General features: G+C 51.7%; 1 protein-coding gene across 7 annotated transcripts in view; it reads left to right on the top strand.

Moving 5' to 3' along the window:
• TPST2 (tyrosylprotein sulfotransferase 2) overlaps positions 1-23,691 on the top strand; it is a 52,084-nt gene extending 28,393 nt beyond the window's left edge. For 4 of the 7 annotated variants that reach the window (XM_077874150.1, XM_077874152.1, XM_077874153.1 and 1 more), the window contains 6 exons: positions 6,171-6,242; positions 10,519-11,424; positions 14,185-14,401; positions 18,418-18,468; positions 21,501-21,549; positions 23,203-23,691. In XM_077874150.1, coding sequence (XP_077730276.1) covers positions 10,583-11,424; positions 14,185-14,401; positions 18,418-18,468; positions 21,501-21,542 — 1,152 coding nt within the window. In that variant the 5' untranslated portion in view covers positions 6,171-6,242; positions 10,519-10,582 and the 3' untranslated portion in view covers positions 21,543-21,549; positions 23,203-23,691. Of the gene's footprint in view, positions 1-2,449; positions 2,524-2,787; positions 2,868-6,170; positions 6,243-10,518; positions 11,425-14,184; positions 14,402-18,417; positions 18,469-21,500; positions 21,550-23,202 lie in introns of those variants that run through there. The other 3 variants (XM_077874156.1, XM_077874155.1, XM_077874149.1) reach the window with 3 other exon arrangements.
• Positions 23,692-24,622: the final 931 nt, after the last annotated feature.

Below are 24,622 nucleotides of genomic sequence, written 5' to 3'. Positions count from 1 at the left end.
CCTGAGGTCACCCTGCACCACTGTGTGGGCGCCTCAAACACTGGATCCAGTGCCCTAAGCAACATTTCCTCGAGTGGTGGGGCAGGGGCAGTGGCAGTAGCATCTGGTAAAAGCAGATCCCTGGGTCTCCACAATCACATAACTTTGGAATCAGAATGTTTGGGTGGGGTGCCCTGGGGCCTGCTGCGCGGGGTTTTGCAAAACAAGTTAAAGGGGAGAAATCACAGTGGTAGAGGCATAGAGCCTGCTCCGAGTGCTGTCGGGTCATTTGTTTAATCTCCACAGCAGCATCCCCATTTCACAGATGAGAAAACCGAGGCATAGAGAAGTTAGGAACTATGTCTTGCCACCCCTCCAGCCCCTACAGGGACTGCATTGCTAATAATCGCAGAAGTAGGACTCGTACTCCAGTGCTCATTTCCCCACCTCTAGCGGCTTCTTGGCAGAGGAATGGAGACAGGGTCCCCTGTGGGCCTGCATGCATGTGTACGTGTGTGTGCAGGAAGCCTCAGCCCCGCAAGGTCACCCTGGCCCTCTCCTGTTTGCATTGTTTTCCAGGCAGGGGCCTCGTGTGTTCCCAAGCAGGAAGCCTGGAGCAGGGGCCATGCCAGGAGCTGGGGGCGGGGGACAGGGGCTGCGAGGGGGGGTGAGGCCGGGAGCCAGGGGTCAGGCGTCCCTGTTGGTTGCTGCCTTGAGTGGCCACATGACAGATAGCTTCCCCATCTGTGTACTGGGTGGGGTAGGGTTTCGGGGAAGTGATTCAGAGCTTGGGTTCTGATGTCCGACGGACCTGGGTTCCAGTTCAGGCTCAGTTACCATCTGTGTGACCTTGAGCCAGGCACCTTGTCTCTCTGAGCCTCCTCTACCTGCTCCGTACAATGAGGCTAATAATAGTGTCTACCCCCAGGGTGGTTGTCAGAGGCATGATGTCCGTAAAAGACCAGGCACACGCGAATTTCTCTCTCTAAGTCTTTACTTGGCGACAGACCAGATGCTAGATGATTCTGTGCGTGTGCTTGTGCTCCTGCTGCCTTTTTTTTTTTAATGAGCTATTTGTTTTCCTGAGTTGAACATTTTTCTCTCACCCACCAAAGGCTGGCCACCTGAGGCCTCCCACTGGCCCTTCTGGGATGGAGCCCAGAACCAAAACAGACACCAGCTCCCACTGGGTCTAAGTGCATTTGCATTTCCTGGGCTTGTGCAAGTCCCGCTGGGGGCATGTGCTGCCCATACTGTGTTTTCAGCACAGGGACCAGGGGGTTGGCAAACCATAGCCTGTGGGACAAACCTAGCTCACCGCCTGATTTTATAGAATGAAACCCAGCCACGCAGCTTCCTTGGTGTGTTGTGTAGAGCGGCTTTCGTGGAGCTGCCGTGTCAGAGACTGTGTGACCCACATTGGCCAAGATTGCTGGCTTTCTGGCCCTAGACAGGAGATTTGGTGATCCCACCTTTCTAGGCCACTTGTTTCTTCGTGTATACACATGCTGTGAGGACAGTGCTCACAAGATTAAATGCTAACATTTTTTCATGTTGACTTTGTGCCAGGCTTTGGTAGAAGTTACATAGCTCCTCAGGACTCTGGGTGTTATTCCCATTTGTCAGGTGGGAACACTGAGGCTCAGGGAGCCACACCAGAGTGACCCAGGACGCTCAGCCTCTTAGCGGGGGACCTGGGATGTGACCACGGGCCTCATTACTCCCTAAACCTGACGTGCCCAACAGGGGGCTGAACTGGGCCTCTTGGCCCAGAGTTCAAAGACTCTGCTTTGGTCATTTTTTGGTGCAAAATATGAAGATTTGGGTCTTCATCCTGGTTCCCGTGCTTCTCAGCTGTGTGGCCTTGGGCAGGTGATCCCACCTTTCTGAGCCCCAGTAAATAGTGAAAGAGGGGGGTGGGGGGTGGTCACGAGGACAGAATTTAGTGATCTGTGTAAAACCCTTAGCTTTATACCTGGTATACACTAAGTGCTCAATAAGTAAGAGCTCGGGGCACCTGGGTGGCTCAGTCCATGACGTATCTACCTTCAGCTCAGGTCATGGTCCCAGGGGCCTGGGATTGAGCCCCGCACTGGGCTCCCTGCTCAGCTGAGCATCTGCCGCTTCCTCTCCCTCTGCCCCTTCCCACTGCTCATGCTCCCGCGTGCTCTCTCTCTGTCTCAAGTAAATAAAATCTTAAAAAATAAGTTAGAGCTAATACTTTTAAAGCAGTGTGCCAGCCCACCTTCTCTTCTTCCCCTTTTAAGCACCAAGAATGCTTTTATGCTCAAGAATTACTCTTTTACCTCTTCCTCTTGCCTTGGGTTCCCTCCAGAGTGGGTAGGAGGTCTCTGCTCCTCAAGAGCCCGGCCCTCCCGAGCACCTGTCTCCTGTCTCCCCAGCTCTGCGTGGGAGGGTTAGAGGTTGGGGTGGGTGGTACCCATGACGATGGAATGTTTGGGAGCTGGCTCCCAGGGGGAGAGTTTGCAGGGCTGATGCTGAGCCTGGGCACAGGGGCACCAGGCACCCCTCCAAGGCCACTCTGTAAGTGCAGCCACTTGCCTCCTTAGCTGGTATCATGTGCTCAAGCCCATACTCCCCAGCCCAGGGAACCCCTGAGCTTAGAGAAATCATGCTGAGTTAAAAAGCTCACATGAGTTTGAACCCAAATTGGTGTGGTCTCTCTAAATGTCACCTCCTTCTGTGACACCTTATGGCATGTCTCCCCGTCCCACTGTGGGCATTTCCTTCCAGGCATTTATCCCAGGCATCATTATCCCACACACTGTTTTCCTTGCTTCCCGCCAGGGTGCCAGCTCCGTGAGGGTAGGGCTGTCTGTCTGCGGCCCTTGATGTGTCCCAGCGTCCTGATCAGTGCCTGGCACACAGTAGGTGTAAACATGCGTGAATGAATGTGGGTCTAAAGGGATCTTGAGTACTGAACAGCCCTCCCCCCCTTCCCTGGCCCTCCCTTCCAGTGGTCATGCAGGGAAACCCATGGGTCAGTGCACAGAGAGAGCAGAGCCTCTCCTGGCCTCCCTTGCCACCCCCATTTTATGAACCACATGACATGATGCCCAGGACAGCATCTTGGGGACACAGCCAGCTTTGGAAACTGACTTTTCTTTTTGCCTAGATGGGTGGCTTCTGCAAACCACCTCAACTCTCCCTGTTTCAATCTCCTTGCCCATCAATGGGATGAAAGACCCCACCTTAAGAAGTTCTGCCCAGCATGAAATGAGAAAAGGAAATCGCCGTTTGACAGGTGCTGGTCCAGCATTTTCTAACTTACCAACACCTCCCAGCACCCTTAGTAGGCGAGTTCTTTGTTGGCCCTGACCACACGACAAGGGCCCTATCAGGTACTGCTGGCATCCTTATTTTACAGATGCAGGAACTGGGGTTCAGAGAGGCTAAGGGATTTGCCTGAGGTCACACAGCCAGAAGCTGGTGGAGCCGGATCAGAGGCCCAGCGTCTTGCCCCCCCCCCACCCCCCGCGCGCCACTCTGCGTGGAAGAGAATTGAAAGAATGCTAGTCTCTCTGTTATTTTATTATAGAGAAAGACAAGATAACAACCCTCTGAAAGTGTCTTGAGGGGAAAAAATGTCACACTAAACACCACTCCTGCTGGCCTTTCGAGTCAACGTATTTCCTTCTTGTCTTTTTTTCTTTTTGTGGTTTGTGTTTGCTGTTTGGCTTGGCTGGTGTGGCCGTTTTGCTTTGGGGCCTAATTATGCATACCCTGCTCCCACAAGGGCCTCTGAGATCCATAAACTGGAGAAAGTAGAGGTGAGGAGGGCCCTCCTCACCCCACCCTGCCTCGGGGCTCTTGTGAGGATGAAATAAGTTGGAGCATGGAATGCCCTGCTCTGGTACACAGTGATGATTAATCAGTGCTGCCATTCCTCCTACAGAAGAAGGGGGGGGCTCAGTGACCCCCACATCCATGCATCTCATTTGTCTTCCAAGTCAGCGCTGTCCAGTAGAACTTCCGGCCAGTGACGGGGAACGTTCTAGAGCAGGGCTTGTTCTAGAAAGGTCCAAATAGTAACTATTTCAGGTTTGGTAGGATGGCAGGTTTTTGTTGCTGCTTCTCACCTTTCTCCTGGCGCCTTCTGCGCCTCCTCTCACTCTTCTCTTTCCCTTAAAAAAAGGTAAAAGCTCAAGGACTGAAGGCTGGATTTGGCCAGAGGGGTGCAGTTCGCTGACCCCCATCCCAGGGTCCATGCTGCGCTGTCCAGCACAGTAGCCGCTGGCTGCCATCTGGCGACCAGGCACTTGAACTATGGCCTGTGCCCACAAGGAGCTGAATTTAAAATGTTCTTTCACGTTACTTATTTTAAATGTAAATGCTTGACAAGTGGTTAGTGCCCGCCCTGGGCACTGGCTGTGCAGCTCTAGACGGTGAGAAGCTGTGTGCCGGCCCCCACCCCGTGGGCCTGTCGCTGGCAGGCCTCTCTGAACACCATGGCATTTCAAGGGCTGCCCCAGGGCAGCTGGGCCCCCAGCCATCTCATCTCTGGAAGAGTGTCCCTAAGTGTATTTGTTCCAAGAGGCAGACCTCTGGCATTGGCTGTTCAGGCCCTAGGAGTGCCAGGCCTTCATACTCAGAGGCCTGGAGGCGGCGGACAGTGGGGGGGGGGGTGCTGCTTGTTGCTATGGTTACACCTGGGACACCCCCCCCCCCCCCCGCCATCTGTGTGTAAGAGAACTCAGAAGACTGCTTCTCCACTTTTTCAAGGATAGGCACAAACTATAGAGGTGAGGAGTGAGTGAAGAGGAAGGCAGAGAGAACAAAAATGCAGTGAAGGCCTACACCCATTTCATCTCCAACATAGCACAAATAAAATAACTAGAGATTTCTGAAATGCTTGCTGTAAACGGGCCATTGTAAGCTTTCAACAAACAAACAACAACCCATTTTATAGAAGAGGAAAACTAAGGCCCAGAGGAACAATGATTTATTGTTGGACTCAGGGAGTCCAACTGCAGGGATGAGTTCTTAACCACCCCCACCTCTGGGAAGGGACTGAGAGCCCCAGACTCAGCACGTGAGTGTGTGACCTGATTTCCCTCATGAGCCTCAGTCATCCCATCTGTAACATGGGGGAAGGTGAGAACCAGACTAGAACTCTTCTCCACCCTGAACAGTAAAGACACAGCAGTGGGATGTACACCAGGAGCCCCCTTGGTTCCACATTAGTCCTGGCTTCCTGCCGGACCCCATTGTACTCATGGCCCTGTTCCTTTAGTGCAAAGATTAAGAGCTGGGTATCTGGGGCACCTGGGTGGCTCAGTCGGCTGAGTGTCTGCCTTTGGCTCAGGTCGTGATTCTGGGGTCCTGGGATGGAGCCCTGTGTCAGGTTCCCTGCTCAGTGAGGAGCTTCTCCCTCTATCCCTCCCCGTGCTCATGCTCTCTGTCTGAGATAAATAAAATAATAAAATTAAAAAAAAAAAAAGAAGAAGAAGAAGAAGAAGAAGAAGAAGAAAGAGCTGGGCATCTGAGTCTCACAGATCTGGATGCGGATCCTGGTTCTTATAGTTCCCTGGGTCGATTGCTCTTCCTCTTGAGGTCTTTTTCTCTTCTCTAAAATTAAGATCATTACACTCTCATAGGGGGACTAGATGATACCAAACCCTCACAGAGTGGGCATTTGGTCAGTATTAGGTGGCAGCTGCAGGACATTGTCCCACTCTGCAGGTGCCGTATTTAACCTAGGTACATGGTATGCTTTTGAAGTTGGGCAGTGCGCAGCCTGTTCAACCTATCCAGCAGTTCCAGATAGTGATTAGTGATATAGTGGTGGTGGTGGTGGTGGTGGTTACTTATCTTTCAAGACTTTTCTTGAAGTCTAAGGTCCTTGGGCCGAGAAGGGAGAACCCTGGTTGGTAGAGACCCAGGGGCTCCCTAAGGCGGCAGTGCCTTAGCTCAGATTCTCAGCTCACACCACTCTTCCTGAGCAGTGAGCCAGTTCATTCCCTGTAGGGCCAGGTGAGCTTAGCCCCCAGGCATTGCATCTTGGGCCCAGAGGCCCTCCTGTTGCACTCCAACTCGTCCCCCAGAATACTTCCCTCCCAAATCATTGCCAAATGCCCCTGCGGAGCTTGACAGCCTCCTCTGCTCCTCTGAGGCAGCTCGGCCGTCCCATAGCCCCCACCTCTCACGCAGCATCTCCTTTGCCTCTGCAGGGGTCACCCAGCGCACAGTCTTGGCGAGCAGCCACAAGGGCTGGAACCCAGAGATGAGAGTGCCCAGGGGAGGTAAGTGCATCCAGAAGGCCCCCCAGAGTCTGGGCTCCTCCACAGGCTGCCCTAGAAAGAGCCGCTGTGCTCCCTCGGCCTCTGTTACTGGGCAGCCGGACTCCCCTGGCTGTTAGAAATGCATCTGGGCAAAGCTGGATCCCAGCAGTGCAGGGGCAGGCCTCTGCTGCTGTCTGTCTCTTAGATGATTATCCTGGTGGTAGAAGACCGAATCCTGCAGCGGGCTGGTGCCCAGCTTCACTGAGTGGATTCAAGGTGTGGCCAGAATCCAGACCCTCTGCGTCCTGTCTGCTAGGGTTTCGGTGTGCTTGCTCAGCACGTCCCACAAAATTTCCCTGAACCACATAATAGCTCCCTGAGAAAGAGTTATTATTATGCTCCCTCCCCTTTTTTGAGGGGAAAAGAGAGGTGGGGGGGGGGGTGAAGTCCCTTGTCCGAGTCCCCGGCTGCCAGTGGAGGCAAGATTTGAACCCAGGGCTGTAAGATGCCGAGTCTGAGACTCTCACCCACCATCCTCACTGCCAGGACACTGGGACAGCTCCCTTGACAGAGTCCAGCAGGGTAGTGGGGGTAGAAGCCTGGCCCGAGTCCCCAGGCTGGGCACTCTGGCCCCTTCAGAGTGGGGTCCCTGGCTGTGGATGGCCAGGATGCTGCCTTTGGCTTTGTGGGCCCCCAGCTATTTCTCTTTGCTAGGTTACCCTACTTTTTCTTCTCAAAGTGTTCCCCAGGTCTTTGCTGTCTTTTGCTCCGGGCTGACCTGTCTGCTTTGAGCTGTTTTCTTCTGGTGGCAGAAACAGACGGGCCTTTTGCCGCACGTCCTGTCTGAAGACAGTGAACAATTCGGCCTCAGCCTGGTCATATCCAGGCCTGTTGCTCGGGCTGTGTGACCCTGAGCCAGTGGCTTCTTCTCTCTGAGCTGCTGGGAGTGATGCTTCTCTACCCCACGGGTGGTAGAGATGGTCCCATTATATGATGCATGGTAAAAGTTTAAGCCAAGCAAGTGCTTCATGAATGTAAAAACACAAAAATCGGGTGCTTTGTTTTAAAATGTATTATAGCCATGGGTGCCTGGGTGGCTCAGTCAGTTCAGGGTGTGACTTGATCTCAGCTCAGGTCTTGATCTCAGGATCGTGAGTTCAAGCTCTGTGTTGGAGGGCAGTCCCAGTAGCGCGTTGGAGCCTACTTTAATAATAATAATAATAATAATATAATAATAGTAATAGTAATAATAGTTGGAGCTTACTTAAAATAATAATAACAACAACAACAACAACAACAATAATAATAATAAAGTGTTGCAGCCAAATGAAATGTCAGTATTAAGCACAATTGGTATGTGGATAACATTTTCCTTATTCTGCCTATCCATTCTTGGGGGCTTTCCCCCCTGAGATTTAGCATCCAAGTCACTTCCAACCCTAAACATAAGCTAGAGGGCACACACACATGCACGCGCACACACAGTGGCGGGCTCACTATTACTGTGCTTTCTGAAACTCCTTTCCCAAATTACCCCTTTTCTTCCGTTTCTGCACCCCACCATTGGCTTCTCTTCCCCCAAAGCTCCATCCTCTCACTCCCTGCCAAGTGTCAGGAGGAAAGGGTAGTTGCTCTAATTCAAACAGTAGTGATTGTCCCCCAGGAGCACCAACACTGAAATAATAAACAGAATTCTAGTCCAGAGTCTGAGAGGAGGATGTCAGTGAGCACTTGAACAAGTTGACAGGCCCCTGGAGGGATTTCTGGGTGGCTTTATGTCCCATCCAGTCTGCCTTGGCCCTTGGAGCTGCCCTGGATGCCCTGGATTTAGATTTACCCATCCCAGAGCCTGAATTCAGGGCACCAGTGAGCCCCCACCATGGTCAGCAGCATAGGATAGATGGGGTTTTCTGGGGAGAGGGTCCCCAGCTATTTTCCAGTGCTCACAGAGACTAGGGACCCCAGGATGAGATTGATCTTTGCTGTGTCAGCTGCTTCTAGAACCCTCAGAGCAGTGTTTGAGGTCCGTGTACCCCACCCCTCTTTGCAGCCAGGAAGCTGTGGTTTACATGGCGGAAGTGACTGTCCCAGAGCCACACGGCCAGGAAATGCTGGGGCCTCTCAGCCGTTTGGATGACAGGGCTGAGATTGTGCTTTGCCTTGGCTCTCCTGTCGATTTGCCACTTGCTACAGCCCGAGGGGCCCCGGGCAGCCCGGGCCCGTGTGGGTGGATTGGTCCAGCTGCAAACCTGGTCCTTTGGTGCTTTCAGCTGAACCTCACGCCCGTAGAGAAACACTCGGTTCCTGCTTCCTTCCTGCAAACCCTGCCCCACGCACCGTGCTGCCTGCAGCTTCCCAGCCATGTTGCCTTCTTCCCTGGCTGTGCCTTCTCACTGGCTGTTCCCTTTGCCAGGAACACCCCTCTCTTTTCCCCACCTGGCTGTTTGAAAACCACCTGTCCCCCACCCCCCACTATTCAGACTCAGCAGGAGGCCGCCTCCTGCAGGAAGCCTTCCCTCACCTGTCACCCCCTCCCAGGTGTGGGTCCACAGTGTGAGTAGACTTGGGGGTGGAGGCTCTGTCTCTGGGCTCCATAGCCCAACTCCCAGCATGCAGGAGGCACCCACTGAATGTGGAAATCAATGAATAACCCATGGTCATGGTAGAGGCCACTGATAATATCCTTGCAAATGCTCCCTGCATGCCCGATGGGATCCTGAGTTCTCAGGGGAGTCGTGGAATGCTCATGCCAGCCCTTTGAGGCTGCTACTCTTAGACCTGTTTTACAGATGGGGCTCAGAGAGGTAAAGTGTGTTGGCCAAGCTCGCACAGCCACAAAGGAAGGGGCAGAACCAGGATTTGAACCCAGGCCTGCGTGACTGCTCAAATGCCACAGACCTCAAGACCTCACTCTGATTCTGGAAAGATGTGGAAAGGCAAAGGAGGCTCAGAAGTGCAGTGGCGGGGAGGCAGGGAAGGGCTGCGGTGGGCAGTAGGGGTTGGCTTGTGTGTCCGTCTGGCATCTGAGTCTGCACTTCCTGTATTGGCTTCTTGTTGCAAAATGGAGAGGCCTTGAGGATAAGCCAGGGAGGAGGGCAGGCCTGTCACTCGAGGTGGCTGGAGAAGGGGGCCGCTGGGCTGGGAGGGCCCTGCTTTCTGAAACAAGCCCCTGCTTGAAGAATTGCCACTGAGGTCTGATCATTGTCCCTGGGAGGCGTGAGGAGCATAGGCTCAGGCTCACGGTTTCTGTGCTCGGTCACCCCGTGTCTCCATTCCCATGTCACCCTCACAGTCCCGGCGTCCCTGAGTTTCCCGAGGACCGGGATACCAGCCAGAGCCTCCTCCTTGACCTCCCTGCCTCCATTCTCCCCCCTGTGGGCCCTCTCTCCCCAGCAGCTGCCCTGAGAGCAGGTCCAGCTCTCTCCCCTGGCCCCTGAGGCCCCCCAGTCTTTCCCTTTCCTTCCCTTCTGCTCCACTGCCTCCTGAGGTTCTCAAACACCCCACACCCTCTCCCATCTGGGGATCTTGGCATTCTCTGTTTCCTCTGCCTGGCACACCCCTCCCACACAGCTTCATACCGCCAGCTCCTTCTCATCATCGGGGACTCTGGCTTGGATGCCACCTCCCCTGAGAGGCCCTCCGGGACCTCCCTCCTCCTTCCCCTACCTGATGCCTCGCCCAGTGTAAGCCGTTCCTACGCTGTGGCTAGAGCTTGTGTACTGTCGCTTCCCCCACTAAGCCCTCCGCTTCTTGAGTTCAAAGGCCCTGCTGTCTAATCCGCTCTCCTGCCCCCAGCACTGAGCACGGTGCCCGGTACCTTGTTACACTTAATGCCCATTTACCGAATGAAGACTGAGTGAATGGGTAGTGATTCCGGAAGCAGCCCAGGACAGGACGGGACGCTCCCCGCTGTCTCCCATGTGACAGTGTGGTCCTTCAGAGCAGGCGCCAGGGCTGGCTGGCCTGGGCTGGAATCTCAGACTCCGGCTCAGCTGCTCCCCTGCTGGGCAGCCCTTTGCTCCCCTTGCTACTGCCCTCCCTGCCCCGTCAACCAAGGCACGCCCCCCAGATACTTACGGTGCCCCTGCTAGGTGCCAGGCTCTGTGCCAGGCTCTGGAGGGACAGCCATAAGGGAACACGCAAAAACCGTGCCCCCAGGCGGCAGGTGCTGCGGGATTCGGCCGCTGCCGTGCGCGTTGTTGACCGTGGAAACGTTGTGATGGTCCATGGCAGAGGAAGCCTGCGGGGGGAGGGCCCCAGCTGCCCGCCTGCCTGACCCCGGCCCCTCTCTCCCCAGATGCAAGCCCCGCCGGGCCCCCGCTGACCGGTCGCTGAGGCAGGCCCGCGCCCCCGGGCCCAGCATGCGCCTGTCGGCGCGGAGGGCGCTGCTGGCCGCCGGCTGCACCCTGGCCCTGCTGCTGGCCGTCCAGGTGGGCCAGCAGGTGCTGGAGTGCCGCGCGGCGCTGGGGGGCCCGCGCAGCCCCCGGCGGGCCATGCGGCCGGAGCAGGAGGACCTGGTGGTGGTGGGCGCCGACCGCGTGGAGTACCGCTACGGCAAGGCCATGCCGCTCATCTTCGTGGGCGGTGTGCCCCGCAGTGGCACCACGCTCATGCGCGCCATGCTGGACGCCCACCCCGAGGTGCGCTGCGGCGAGGAGACGCGGATCATCCCCCGCGTGCTGGCCATGCGCCAGGCCTGGTCCAAGTCCGGCCGCGAGAAGCTGCGGCTGGACGAGGCGGGCGTGACGGACGAGGTGCTGGACGCCGCCATGCAGGCCTTCATCCTGGAGGTGATCGCCAAGCACGGCGAGCCGGCGCGCGTGCTGTGCAACAAGGACCCCTTCACGCTCAAGTCCTCCGTCTACCTGTCGCGCCTGTTCCCCAACTCCAAGTTCCTGCTGATGGTGCGGGACGGCCGGGCGTCTGTGCACTCCATGATCACGCGCAAGGTCACCATCGCCGGCTTTGACCTCAGCAGCTACCGCGACTGCCTCACCAAGTGGAACAAGGCCATCGAGGTGATGTACGCCCAGTGCATGGAGGTGGGCAAGGACAAGTGCCTGCCCGTGTACTATGAGCAGCTGGTGCTGCACCCCAGGCGCTCCCTCAAGCTCATCCTGGACTTCCTGGGCATCTCCTGGAGCGACGCCGTCCTGCATCACGAGGACCTCATCGGCAAGCCCGGGGGCGTGTCCCTGTCTAAGTGAGTGGAGCCCCCTCCCTGCGCCCGGCCCCCTGGCCCCGCTCCGAGCTGTAGGTGGGAGAGTACCGCTGTCTCTCCAAGCTGTGTGGCCTCTCTGAGCCTCAGCCTCCTTTGTGGTCACGGAGGAGTTCAGGGAAGACAGTGGTAAAGAGCAGAGCCTTGAACTGTGCCTCCCTCCTCGTAGTTCTGTGGCACTGACCACGTCACTGTACTTCTTTGAGCCTCAGCGTCATTATCCACAAAAGTGGAGCCATCGACTCTTCCATTTTCTGAGAGAATCAGCAGACTTTGAAGGTGCTTTGTCGTAAGCCGTAGTGGGTAAGGGTTAGCTTAAGGATGCTGATCTGAAACCAGGTCACCTGGGTTCCCATCCCAGCTCCACCCTTCCAGGCTGTGTGACCTTGAGCAAGTGACTCAACCTCTGTGTGCCCCATTTCCTTACCTGTAACACAGGGGTATAGTCTATCAGGCTTCTAGCTACCTGTGAGCATCAAATAGGTTAGTACGTGTTCGGTGCTATTCTTATTATCGTGTTAGCATTAACATTGATTTTATTGGCACACACATTATCCTCACCCTCATTACCATGTAGGGAGTCCCTGAGGTGTGGTAAGCGCTCAAGCCCTCAACACACATTAGTCCTTTAATCCCCACAGCAGTCTCAGGGCCAAAAGAACTGCTCTTACCCCATTTTACAGATGAAGAAACTGAATCTCAGAGAAAAGTTGCCTGAGGCCACAAAGCTGGCCACGTGTGGTGCCTGAATTTGAACTGAGGTCCGCTGGGGACTCCGGAGCATGTGCTCTCAAGCTCTCCACATCTGGAACCCCCTCTCTTCCCCTCCTTCACTCTCTTACTCTCCACCTTCCTCCTCTGGGGAGGCCGAACCTCTCCTGAGATCCAGGGTATGTGGTCAGGATCGGGGTGTGCTGCCTCTCTGCCTCATTCCTGAGCAGGCCCTAGCAGGCCTTTCTGGGACCACACCTCCTCCTCCTTGCCTTCTTGGCTGTGCCCTGGCAGGCCCTTTCAGACCCCTAACAGAGCAGGAGACATAGGGGTACCTCTATGCTCCCTCTGGGCAACAAGGTACCCATGTGTCAGGTACCCCAGGCAGCTAGTGCTGGAGCTGGGATTTTGTGAATTAACATGACAAAAAAAAAAAAAATCAGGAAGTGGGGATGATGTCCCTGTGAAAGGAAAAACCTGCTACAATCCCACTGTTTAGACTTTGGCATCAGACCTGCTGGTCCTTTGTCAGGGGCTGTTGAGAAAGCCAGAGTCCTACTGAACATGAACATGTTTCCCTGTAGCCTTTGTGCACTTTGTGTCTGGGACCACTCGCCCGCGGCCCCCTGCCTGCCACCGCGATGTCATTTTGGACAGCTGTGTAATATTCCCCTTCATAGGGCACAGCATTCTATTTGACATACCCTGTTAGTATTTCCACCTTTATTTACTTCCATCAGGCATTCCTCCCGTTCATGTCCTGGGGAACCTCTGTGTCATTACTGCCTTGCAGTTTCCTGGAGATCCGATAGCGTGGTAAAGGCCATGCGCGTACTTGAGATCTTTGACACAGTGGACCGAATTGGTCTGCAGACTCCAAACCATCCCACCTTCTTCATTCCCATTCCCTCCCTCCTGGTCCTGTCCTCTTTTTGCTATGTCTTTCTTGTTTCTGTTCTTCTACCCAGTTTATCTCTTAGTTGGGCTGGAAGCGGCTAGAAATAGGCCCTGGATCCCGGGAGTTTCCTGCCCTCCATCGGACAAGGCCCTTGACCTGTGATCAGTAGGGTCCTCGGGATTCAGATGGCTGGGTGAGCCTGCCACAGAGGAGAAGAGGAGAGTGGAGGAGCATATACAACACGATGGTGGTTTTATTGTTGCAGCCGAGGGCAAAAGCAACCAAAATGGCCATCTTTAGGGGGATAGGAACGATAAGCCGTGGAGGACCGCTGTGCAGCTGGAGAACAGAATGAGGAATCGGGTGCAAAACAAAGTCATAAACCAAAACATGCAGCGTATGATTTCTGTTTTAAAAACTGCAAACGAAAGCATAGGTTTTTTGTGTGCATGAGAGAGAGAGAGGAGAGAGAGAGAAAGCTAACACTTACTGAAACCTCACAGTAAACTATATACTCTTCTTGGATGAACTCATTTACTCCCCAGAACAACCCTGTGAGGTGGGCTCTATCATTATTCCCATTTGTAGATAAGGAATGATAGGGGAGGCTCATAGAGGTGAAGGAACTTTCCCAAGGCCACACAGCTGGTGTCAGTCCAGCTGGCGTTTGAAGCCAAGAGCTCTGACTCCTGAGTCTGCCCTTAGCCACTCTCCTGTATGAAGCACAGAAAGAGATTGAGAGAGAGGGTGGGCCCCCAGATACTAAGACAAGGTCCCCATAGGGAGCTGATGGACCGGGAGTGGTGGCTGCTTTTAGCCTTACCATTAGTGTTTCATATTTTTTCTCAAGAACAAAATACCCATCTTAGCCACAAAAATAAAATGTTATTTTTAAAAAGTCATGACGTCATGGAAGCAGAATTTTAACCATGCACTGCCTAATACTGTCTTCCAGTTTTTTGGCACCCACTCTTAAGACCCCCCTCCTCCATTGTATGGAAGACGTATGAGGAGGCCAGGTGACTTGCCTACAGCCTCACAGTCGGGGTGGGGGGGTCACAGCTGCCCCAGGGACAGGTACCCCCAGCCTGTCCAGCTGCCCGGGTGCTATCTGGGTCTCTCTGTGCCCTGCACAGCCTGTTCTTTCTCCCCAGGATCGAGCGATCCACTGACCAGGTCATCAAGCCTGTGAACCTGGAAGCACTCTCCAAGTGGACCGGCCACATTCCTGGGGACGTGGTACGGGACATGGCCCAGATCGCCCCCATGCTGGCTCGGCTCGGCTATGACCCCTATGCAAACCCGCCCAACTACGGCAACCCTGACCCCATCGTCATCAACAACACGCATCGGGTGAGTGCATGTGCATTCGCAGAGATGTGTGCTCAGCCTGCAGCGGGGTTGTTTGGCCTGTGTTAGGACATGGGGAATTGTAGCATCGCCTATATTTTCATTTTCACTTGGGCCACAGGGAAGCTCAAATCTACCTGGTAGTCTGTCTCTCATACTAGAGCATCTAACAGCAGCTCCATTTGTGTACTGATTGCATCCTATTTCTCTGTTTTTTTTTTTTTTTTTAAGATTTTATTTATTCATGAGAGACACAGAAAGGGAGCAGAGACATAGGCAGAGGGAGAAGCAGGCTGAGCCCTATGCAGGACTCGATCCCAGGACCCTGGGATCACGACCTGAGCCAAGGGCAGACGCTCAACCACTGAGCCACCCAGCTGCCCCACCCCCATAAATTTTAATGTTGATTTCTCAGACCAATGTAAGCTTGGGGCAGTTTAAATAACTTCTTAGCTCTCCTTAGTTCAGGCAGTCGAGGAAAATGACTTTGATGAGATGGGTTTTTTTTGTTTTTTTGGGGGGTTTTTTTGGTGTTTTTGAAGCGTTAAAAGTCAGCTACTCCTGTGTAAAGGAACAGTAAGCAGGTTCATGGGCTTATTTACATGTTGCTGTCACAGCATCTAGTCTCCTTTGGGTGTGGTGTTCTGACTTCCTTAGAGGCACTAAGTGAACAAAAGTGTGAGAGCTTGGGGCCCTGGCCTGAGACGAGCCCCGCCAGCCCTTATACCATTAAGACCCAAAGTCTTGGGATCCCTGGGTGGCTCAGCGGTTTAGCGCCTGCCTTCGGCCCAGGGCGTGATCTCGGAGTCCCGGGATCGAGTCCCACGTCGGGCTCCCTGCATGGAGCCTGTTTCTCCCTCTGCCTGTGTCTCTGCCTCTCTCTCTCTCTCTCTCTTTGTCTCTCATGCATAAATAAATAAAATCTTTAAAAAAAAAGAAAAAGACCCAAAGTCTTGTTTCCAGCTACTCTCAGCATTTCCAAACACATGCTGATTTTAGAAAGTAAACCCTTCTTTTTTTTTTTCTTTTAAGATTGTATTTACTTGAAAGAGAGAGAGAAAGAGAGATAGACAGACAGCATGAACACGGGGCCTGACATGGGCCTTGATCCCAGGACTTTGAGATTGTGACCCGAGCTGAGGACAGACACTGACCCAACTGAGCCTCCCAGGCGCTCCAGAAAGTAAACAGTGTTTGTGTTGAAGAGCCAAGGAAGGAAGTCATAACTTCTGTCACTTCCCCTTTAATTCTTCAATGACTCAAGGAGAAAGACCCAATTTGGTGCTCACAAGGCTTTAATAAGCATCTCACACACGGGCAGGCTTCCTTAACCCTGAGCTCTGAGGGCTCTGCCCTTGTGATTGAAGAGGGTCTCGGAGCTCCTCCTGCCCCTTGACATCTGTGGATTTTGCAAACACTATTTGTGGAAATCCTCAGATCCACTGTAGATGCATAGAGTTGACAGTGTGAATGTTCGCAACCTCGATGTGGTCTATTTTTTCATTATTCAGTTGTTTTAAGTCTTTATTATTTATTATGCTTATTTTTTTAAAAGATTTTATTTATTTATTCATGAGAGACACAGAAAGAGAGGGTGAGACACAGGCAGAGGGAGAAGCAGGCTCCATGCAGGGAGCCCAATGCAGGACTCAATCCCAGGATCCCGAGATCACTCCCTGAGCCAAAGGCAGATGCTCAACCGCTGAGCCACCCAGGTGCCCCTATTATGTTTCTTTTTTAATAGAGTATTCTTTAGGCTGTACTTATGTGTTTCATATACTTTTCTCTACATATACTCTTTCATATAATATTTTTATATATATTAAATATATCTTCATATAATAAAAAATCAATTAACTGGATTAAGAAGAAGAAACAGCAGCTGGGAGTGATCTTGACTCCGGCCTCCAGGAACTTCTCACAGACAGTGGCTGGGCCAGGGTGAGGACCGCAGTGACAACGGGCTCTCTTTACCCTGTGTTCTTAGCCAAGGGCCCAGCGGCAATTACTCTGAAGTCTCTTTAAAAGGCTGAGGCCCAGGGCACCTGCATGGCTCAGTCAGTTCAATGTCCGACTCCTGATTTCAGCTCAGATCATGATCTCAGAGTGGTGAGATTAAGCCCCATGTCAGGTTCCGTGCTCAGCGGGGAGCCTGTTTGATGATTCTCTCTCTCTCTGTCTGTCTCTCTCTGTCTCTCTCTCCCTTAGCTCTTCCCACTGGCTCTCACACACACTCTCTCTCTAAAAAAAATAAATAAATAAGTAGTAAAAAAAAAATAATAAATACAAATAAATAAATAAAAGGCAGAGGCCCCTGGCTTATCCCAGGATGCAGGTCAGAAGCTCCCAGAGTAAGATCTGACCTTGTATATTGCATACAAATTAAAAAATTTTGGTGAGCGAGATCACTGCTCTAAACTTCTGGTTTTCATTTGTTTATTTATTTATTTTTTAAATTTTTATTTATTTATGATAGTTACACAGAGAGAGAGAGAGGCAGAGACATAGGCAGAGGGAGGAGCAGGCTCCATGCACCGGGAGCCCGACGTGGGACTCGATCCTGGGTCTCCAGGATCGCGCCCTGGGCCAAAGGCAGGCGCCAAACCAGGGATCCCTTCATTTGTTTAAAATGGAAGATGTCCCTGTTTTTTTCCCAGGGGGTGCCAGACTTTATTGTAGTTTTGTTTAGCTTTTATGGTAGTTTTGCTGTTACCACAGTGATATGTTCTCTCATTGAAAGCCGTGTGTGTGTGTGTGTGTGTGTGTGTGTGTGTGTGTGTTTCTCTGTAGACTCTGTATGTTCCTGTAACAGATCCTGGGGTGCAGGACACACAGGCACTGAAAGGACCCCAGAGCTAATGAACTTGTCTGTACCTGTGCTGTCCATTACAGCTACTAGCCACCAACCTCCCGTGGCCACTGGATGTGACTAGTGAAATCTGACTGGTCCAACTTGAGAGGCATTGTTAAGTGTAAAATATGCACCGGATTTTGAAGTTCTGGTATCAAAAACAGTATGTCAAGTTTCTCATTACTCATTTTCATATTAATTATAGGTTGAAGTATGAATATATTAGATATATCAGATTAAATAAAAGATATAACTGGAATTATTTCACTTGATGTACTTTATCCTTTTTCAAAAATGTGACTGTTAGACAATTGAAAATTACATAGTTGGTTCACATTATATTCTATTGGACGGTGCTGGTCTATATGGTGGCTTCTATGTGAAGAGATAGTGGAAAAGCCTGGGATTTTCTTTGCCCCAGCTGTGTCCTCTGCCTGGCATGCTTTTCCTTTAGAGCTCGGCTTAGCTGGTTTTCCTTGGCATTGAAGGGTCGCTGAGAGGTCCTTTGTGACCCCCCTGCTCAAAAGAAGCCCCTTAGTCACTCCTGATCACTTCCCTTTGTTTCACTTTCTATATAGTACTTGCCATGGTTTGATATATTCTTGTTTATTTGTGTTTATTACTTGTGGATCCTCTGGCTCCCCCTCTAGAAAGGATGCTCCAGGTGAAAAGGAATTTTAATAGTCTGATTAATATTGTGCCTCCAGAGCTTAGATAATGCCTAAAATAAGATGAGCTTGATAAAAGTGTGTTGGATGGAGGGATCGGTGGATGGATGGGAGGATGGATGGATGAATAGGTGGATGTGTGTATGGATGGATGGATGGGTGGGTAGATGGGTAGATGGGTGGATGGATAGGATAGTGGATGGGTGGGTAGATGGGTAGGTGGTTGGGTGGATGGATGAGTAGATGAATGGGTGGGTGGATGGATGCGGAGTGGATGGATGAAGAGGTGGGTAGGTGGATGGGTGGATGGATGAGTGGGTGGATAGGTAGATGGGTGGGCAGGTGGGTGGATGGGAGGGAGGGTGAATGTATAGATGGGTGAATGGGTAGGTGGATAAATAGGTGAGTGGTAAATGGGTGGATGGGAAGGTGGAGGTGACAGGATGAATTTTATTTTTTGATCATTTCCATGAGAGTGATACTTCGTTCCTCTTTCCTAGGTCTTGAAAGGCGACTATAAAACACCAGCCAATCTGAAAGGATATTTTCAGGTTAGAAACCCCAAGGGGAATTCTGAAATCTGTTTATTGGGCTGCCCCATTACCTTGCAGATGCCCTTGGACACTTCACTTCTCTAATCTGGCTGGTCATTTCCTGGTCTGAAAATTGAGAGGAGGGGGGTGTCAGACCAGGGACCAAACAGCAGCCCTTCTGCCCAAGCCTCTTCCTAATCATTGTCTCTCGGCTTGAGAGCAGTTGGAGGGATTGGGGGGGGACTTTTTGTCAAGCTATCTGCCTTTAGCCTTAAATCCAGTTTTATTTAAAGTGGCAGTCCCCAAACACGACCCAGCCCAGAATTTTTAGTCAGCCAAAAAATAAGAACCATAAGGGTCATGTGGTATGGATATCCCCAAGGGTGTAGACCTACAAACACCCCTGCCACCCCACACCCACCTCCCTGGCTGTGCCCCCCACCCCACATCCTGGGTATATCCACAGGGTGCAGGGATCATGTCAAGGACTGCCCCCTTCCACTGACATGACTGCTCCCCTTTAAATGAGGTGTCCTTAGTTTGTGTATGTGTGTTTTCTTTAATTTGGGAGAGAAAGGGTGGATCACCCTATGCCAGTCTCCAGCATAATGATCAAATTGATGAGTGCTCATTGTCCGGGGTCCATGGCTTTTGCACACAACTTAGTTCTTTGGCGAGGGCTCCACGCTCTTTTTCTGGGAGTCAGAGACCCATCCCATCCTCTTGCTGCTGTGAAAAAAATGTCCTCAGGATTAGTCAGCACTAATTATTGCCTGCTTTAACCAAAAAGATGATGTAACAGGAGCAAGAAACAGAAGTGGAGGTGAGGGGAAATAGTTACTATCCGGAATGCCTTTCATTTTTGAACAGTTATCCTTTTTTTTGCCCGCCTAAATATGCACTTTGCATTCCTTGCAATTCTATCATATGAGCTGCTTGGTTTTACATTCTTAATGTTTTCCCATCTTTTGGGTTTCACTCTTGCCATTTGGAATGGTGACATAGTATCCTCTGGAATGCATTATGTGCCACCAATGAACTGTTGCCCTAAGATCGTGTCCAGTTTTTGCAGTATCCCGAATGATGGCATGTACATGTCATCCTGTTTTTGCCTCTCTTCTGTGGGGTGGGGGCAGGAGGCTCTACTAACCATTCCCTTAGAATGCATTGTTACAGTGGCGGAAGGGTCCAGTTCTTTTTAAGAGTCTTGACCCCAGAAGGCTAACTTTATTTACCGAAGAGTTGGACCCAGTTTATACTCTCTTGCAGTGTAGGACATATTCGAGTGGTTTGGCTGGCCTGGGACTATTTCTTGTTCTGTTAGGGGCAAAAATGCTAAGGAATGGCGTATGTACTGTCATTGCAAACACTGCCACGCTCAGGAGAGGTGCCCTGCAAACTGCCTCCGATTCCTGCTTTCTGCCCTCATCTCCCTCCCTGTCCTCCACGGGGCGCATGACTTCATCCAGAGTATTGCAAAAATTGGAAAGTGGTCCTGTGGCCACAGTTACGTGCATGATGGCAAGTGCATTCCACAGGGCGCTCTGTAGCCATCTAGAGTGATCATCCTGAAACGTAAAAGATGGAAAAATATTAAGCGAGCAGAACACAGCAGCTCACACATTTGAATTGCAGCAAATGCAAAAAAAAAAAAAGAATACTCGTTTGCTAGGCATCAAACCTCCTACCTACCCCATCTGCCTTGTTCCAGGTCTTTGCTATTCCCTCTACCAGGAATGCTTTTCCAGCCAGACCTTTGTGTGCCTTGCCTTATTTACATCTTTTAGAGCTTGGCTTATGGGGTGCTTTCCAACACCAACAACCAGTTTCTGAATCTCCAGACACCAACTGTGTTTCAGCTCGCACAGTGACGCCAGAATTAGTGTCAGACCCTGCAGGTTAAGGGCCCAGGTCCTAGGACAACTCCCTGCCCCCCACCCCCCACGTCAGATGCCAGTACCAGCGGGGTTCCCAGGCTACCCACATTTCTGCCCAGCTAACTAACATTTGGGGGTTCCCATGACTCCCTTCCTCATGATGTTCTAGATCAACTCACAGGACTCAGGATATTCCTGTCTGAGTGGTGGTGTTTTTTTGTTGTTGTTAAAGATTTTATTTATTTATTCATGAGAGACACACACAGAGAGGCAGAGACATTGGCAGAGGGAGAAGCAGGCTCCCTGTAGGAAGCCCAATGTGGAACTCCATCCCAGGACTCCAGGATCATGTCCTGAGCCAAAGGCAGACGCTCAGCTACTGAGCCACCCAGGTGCCCCTAGATGAGTGGTTTATTATAAAGGATATGACCCAGGAGTAGCCATGGAAGAGGTACACGGGGCAAGGTATGGAGTAAGGGGTGTGGAGCTTTCAGGCCCTCTTCGGGCATGCCACCCTCCTACACTTCCATGTGCCCACCAATCTAGAAGCTTCTTGAAGCCATCTTTTGGGGGTTTCCGTGAAGCAGTCATGAAGTAGATACGACTGAATGACATTATCGGTTATTCACTTACTCTCCAGCTCCTCTCCCCTCTCCAGTCATGCCTTGGTCTTTCTAGCCACCAGCGCCCATCCTGAAGCCAGACAGCTGTCATCTCATTAGCATACTAGAGATGCTTATTAGCGCTCCTGAGATTCTAGAGTTTTAGGAGCCGTGTGCAGGAACCCAGGACAAAGCGCCTATGTTTGTTTTTTATTACACTACAGCTTAAATGTCATCCCCTTACAGTGGCCTCCTTTCCTGACCACCTTCTCCAAAGTAGCTCCAGAGTCCCTCCTGACAGCCCACTGTATTGCCTGGAGGTGGGACGGGATGTTATCTCGCATATGTGTTTGTAAAGGTTTTCCTCGCTGGCATAGACGCCGCAGAATAGGACCAGGCAGGTGCGTGTTCACAGCATCCTCAGCACCTGGCGTGTAGCAGGTGTGCAGTAAATACCCCAGGAGTGAGTATGTGCCTGCTCCCAGGATGCTGAGGCTCAGCCTCAGGGCAGTGAGATCCTGGCACCCCAGCCTAGCCGTGACCCCTTCCTCTCTGTGTTGTCTTCCTCCAGGTGAACCAGAACAGCACCTCCTCCCACTTAGGAAGCTCATGATTTCCAGGTACGCCTGCACTCTCCGATTCTCTCTCCCCACTGCTGCCTCCCGCTCACTGCTTCTGAGCCCAGGAGCCACTCCCCTGAGCAAGCTTGCCCTCCCAGAGCCTCCTTGGGGAGGAGTGTCCACCAAGGTGGGCTGACCCAGCCCCAAGGGGTTTCCATGGCGACAAGCTGGGGGAGCTATTTATAGAATCACCACTTAGTCTCCTAGCTCTGGATCAGGTGGGGGCAGGGATCTTTGCAGAACCAAACAGAAAAAGGTTTGTCTGACTTTGAGGACCAATGTGATGGGGGGAGGGGTGGGATTCTAGAGCATGTTTGCACAGAATGCTGTCTGTTTATCCTGCTTCTATAAACAGCATCGAGTTGGCTCAAAGTAATTAATATTCTAAGAAAAGCTCCAAGCAGGTCTCTCTAAGAGTAACCCCCAGGGCTTTGGACCCAGTGCTTCTCCAGGGTTACTGGTGTAACCCTGGGATCCCTGGCAAGGCCACGGACACGGGCAGAAAACTAGAACCCAGAGAGTGCTGTGATTTGCCCAAGACCACACAGCCACCAGATGGCCAAATTCCTCCTCCCAAGGCCATCTTCTTCCAGAGTTCACTCACGATTTGAAGTGCCTGCCTGTCTCTTCACTTTGCAAAGGGGGAATGGGGACACATTTTGACCTTGAACGTCAAAAGATTTAGGAACCCACTTCAGACTGGTCCTCTCCCAGCCTCCACTTGTGATGTCTGGAGAATGGGGATTCGCCTGTGTCGGCCTGCAAAGGCCACTGGGGGATGAAGTGAGCTGGCCCAGGTGGGTGCGTGGGAATCCAGGAAGCCTCGTGCCCTCGCTGTGCCTGTGGGCCCTGGAGTGAAGGCTCCAGGAAGTTCATTTCCTGTCACTCCGGTAACCCACAGAGAGGCCACAGTCAGCCTGCCTGGGTGTTCTCCCTCTTGCTCCAGCCTGTGAAGAAGCCTCCTGCCTGGACTGTATTTATAGTTTTAGTCTCCTGATCTTATTTTTAAATAATCAGCGTATTTTCTATTTCTTTCTTTTCTTTTTATTATCTACTTTGTCCCAGCTTCTAAGGCCGGAGGCACTCAGGCCCTGTCCTTATCAGGGATCCCATCCCAGGTAGTGCCGAGATCCCAGAGTTCTGGTGCATTCCAGAGGAGAGAAGCCTCCTATGGAAAGGCTCCTGGCTCCAATGTTTCTCCCTGACACCTTCCCCTCATTCTCCTTCTGCAGATTCTTTAGTAGAATTTCAAAGCTTCCTGCTGACAAAAGCCAGATACAGTTCTTTCTGTACTGTTTAAATGAGATACCGTATACAGGGTGCTTTTGCTCATCCCTGGTAAACAGTTGGCCTTAAAGCAAGTGCTCATCCTCCCCTGGCCTCCAAAAATCCATTGGCATTTATGACGTAATCACCACCACTTTGTCTTCCTAAGTAAAAAGAATCTATCTTTGAGGTCAGGCGGATGCAGGTTGGAATTCAGGCGAGAACCCCAGGAACGCTTCTAAATTTAAACTCTCTGGCCATCTGGGGTGCGCTGACACCTCTCCTGCTTCTGTGAATCAGCATGAGGACCATAGGCTCCTGGATCACACAGACGAGTATGAAAGGTCTGTCTGCCTCTGGCCCTAATGCACTTGTCTCCCTGTTCAGATCTCTGCAGATTGTTGCTGAGAGAAGACACTTTGCATTCGAGTGGAAATCGGACCTCTAATCCAAGCATATTGCTTGCTATTCACCGCCAAAACAGGACTGCTAATGAGGAATGTATTTGCATCTGTTTGCAAAAGCTGAATCACTGACAGCTTACCTGGAGACTCCCTCCCTACCTTTGGGCACTCCTAGGGGTGGAGAACCAAGAGTGTGGCAGTAGTCCAGCTTTTGAAACTTAGGTATTTTTTAATCTTTCCCCTCAAGAACTTTTTTTTAAAGAAATGGATTTGCCATTTTTCTTAATTTGCAGGACTGCCTTGGTGGCTTTGTTTGCGGGGACAAGACCCACACCTGTGCCTCTCCTATTGACCCTTTTAAATTCAAAGGATCTATTTAAGAATTTAATATATGAGGTTTTCTTTGATTCTTCCTCGGTTCTACTCAGATTCAGAGGGAAAAAATTATTTGAATAAAGTGAACAGGGACTTATTTGTCTGTGCCTTGCTTTACAGAATGAGCAGATTTTTTTTTCCCCTCCGTCCTGGATTTTGTCAGGTGGTTTGACGACAAGCAAGCAAGGTTCCCATCTTGGGTGCTCAGCAGGGTACTCTGAGCTGTGTCGCGTCCCCTGAGGCTACCCTTGGGATTGGTGGTTTGCTAGAGGGACTCCCAGATAACCTGCTGGGCTCACGGTCGCATGGTTGGTCATGGTTGGTCACAGCGAAAAGATACAGATTAAAATCTGCAAAGAAAAAAGGTGCAGAGGGCAGGGGCAGGGAAATCAGGAGTGAGTTTCCAGGCATTCTCACCTGGTGGAGGCTACGGGCACATTTAATTCTGACAAGGCATATCAAGTATTGCCACTGGGAAAGCTCGCCTGAGCCTTGGTGTGCAGCCTTTTTATTGGGAAACAGTCATAGGCACGGGACACCCGTATGACTAACCTTAATTACGGAGTCTCTGGTTTCTGCAGATACAAGGGATACAACACGATTCCAGGGCCCCCCTCCCTCGTAAGTCACATTGTTAGCATAGACAATAGGCCTGGTGTGGCCCAGGGCCCCTGGTATGCAAAGACACTTACTAGACAGGGTATCCCAAGGGCTTAGAGATCATCTCCTAAGAGCTGGTCGAAGGCCAGTGTTTTCTTTGACACATACAGGATGTGAGCACTCCTGGCCTGCTAAGTTTGCTGCACAGGCCCCCAGATGCAGAGGGACCAGCTGGGCCCAGAGCAGTTTCACATCTTTAAGGGTTAAGGTGTTTTATACACACTCCTTGGCTCACGGGCTTTGGGAACGCAGTGACTCCCAGTGGTTTGGAGCATAGATTTTTTGGAGTCAGGCCAACTTACTGCCTGTGTGGCTTGGGCCTTCATTTCTTCATTTGTAAGATGGGGAAGTTAAAACTTCATGGGTGT

The sequence above is a fragment of the Canis aureus genome, chromosome 27, assembly GCF_053574225.1.
Source record: "Canis aureus isolate CA01 chromosome 27, VMU_Caureus_v.1.0, whole genome shotgun sequence".
Classification (NCBI taxonomy): Eukaryota; Metazoa; Chordata; class Mammalia; order Carnivora; family Canidae; genus Canis; species Canis aureus.
Note: the sequence above shows the minus strand (reverse complement) of the source record. Positions and strands in the feature narration are given on the sequence as shown.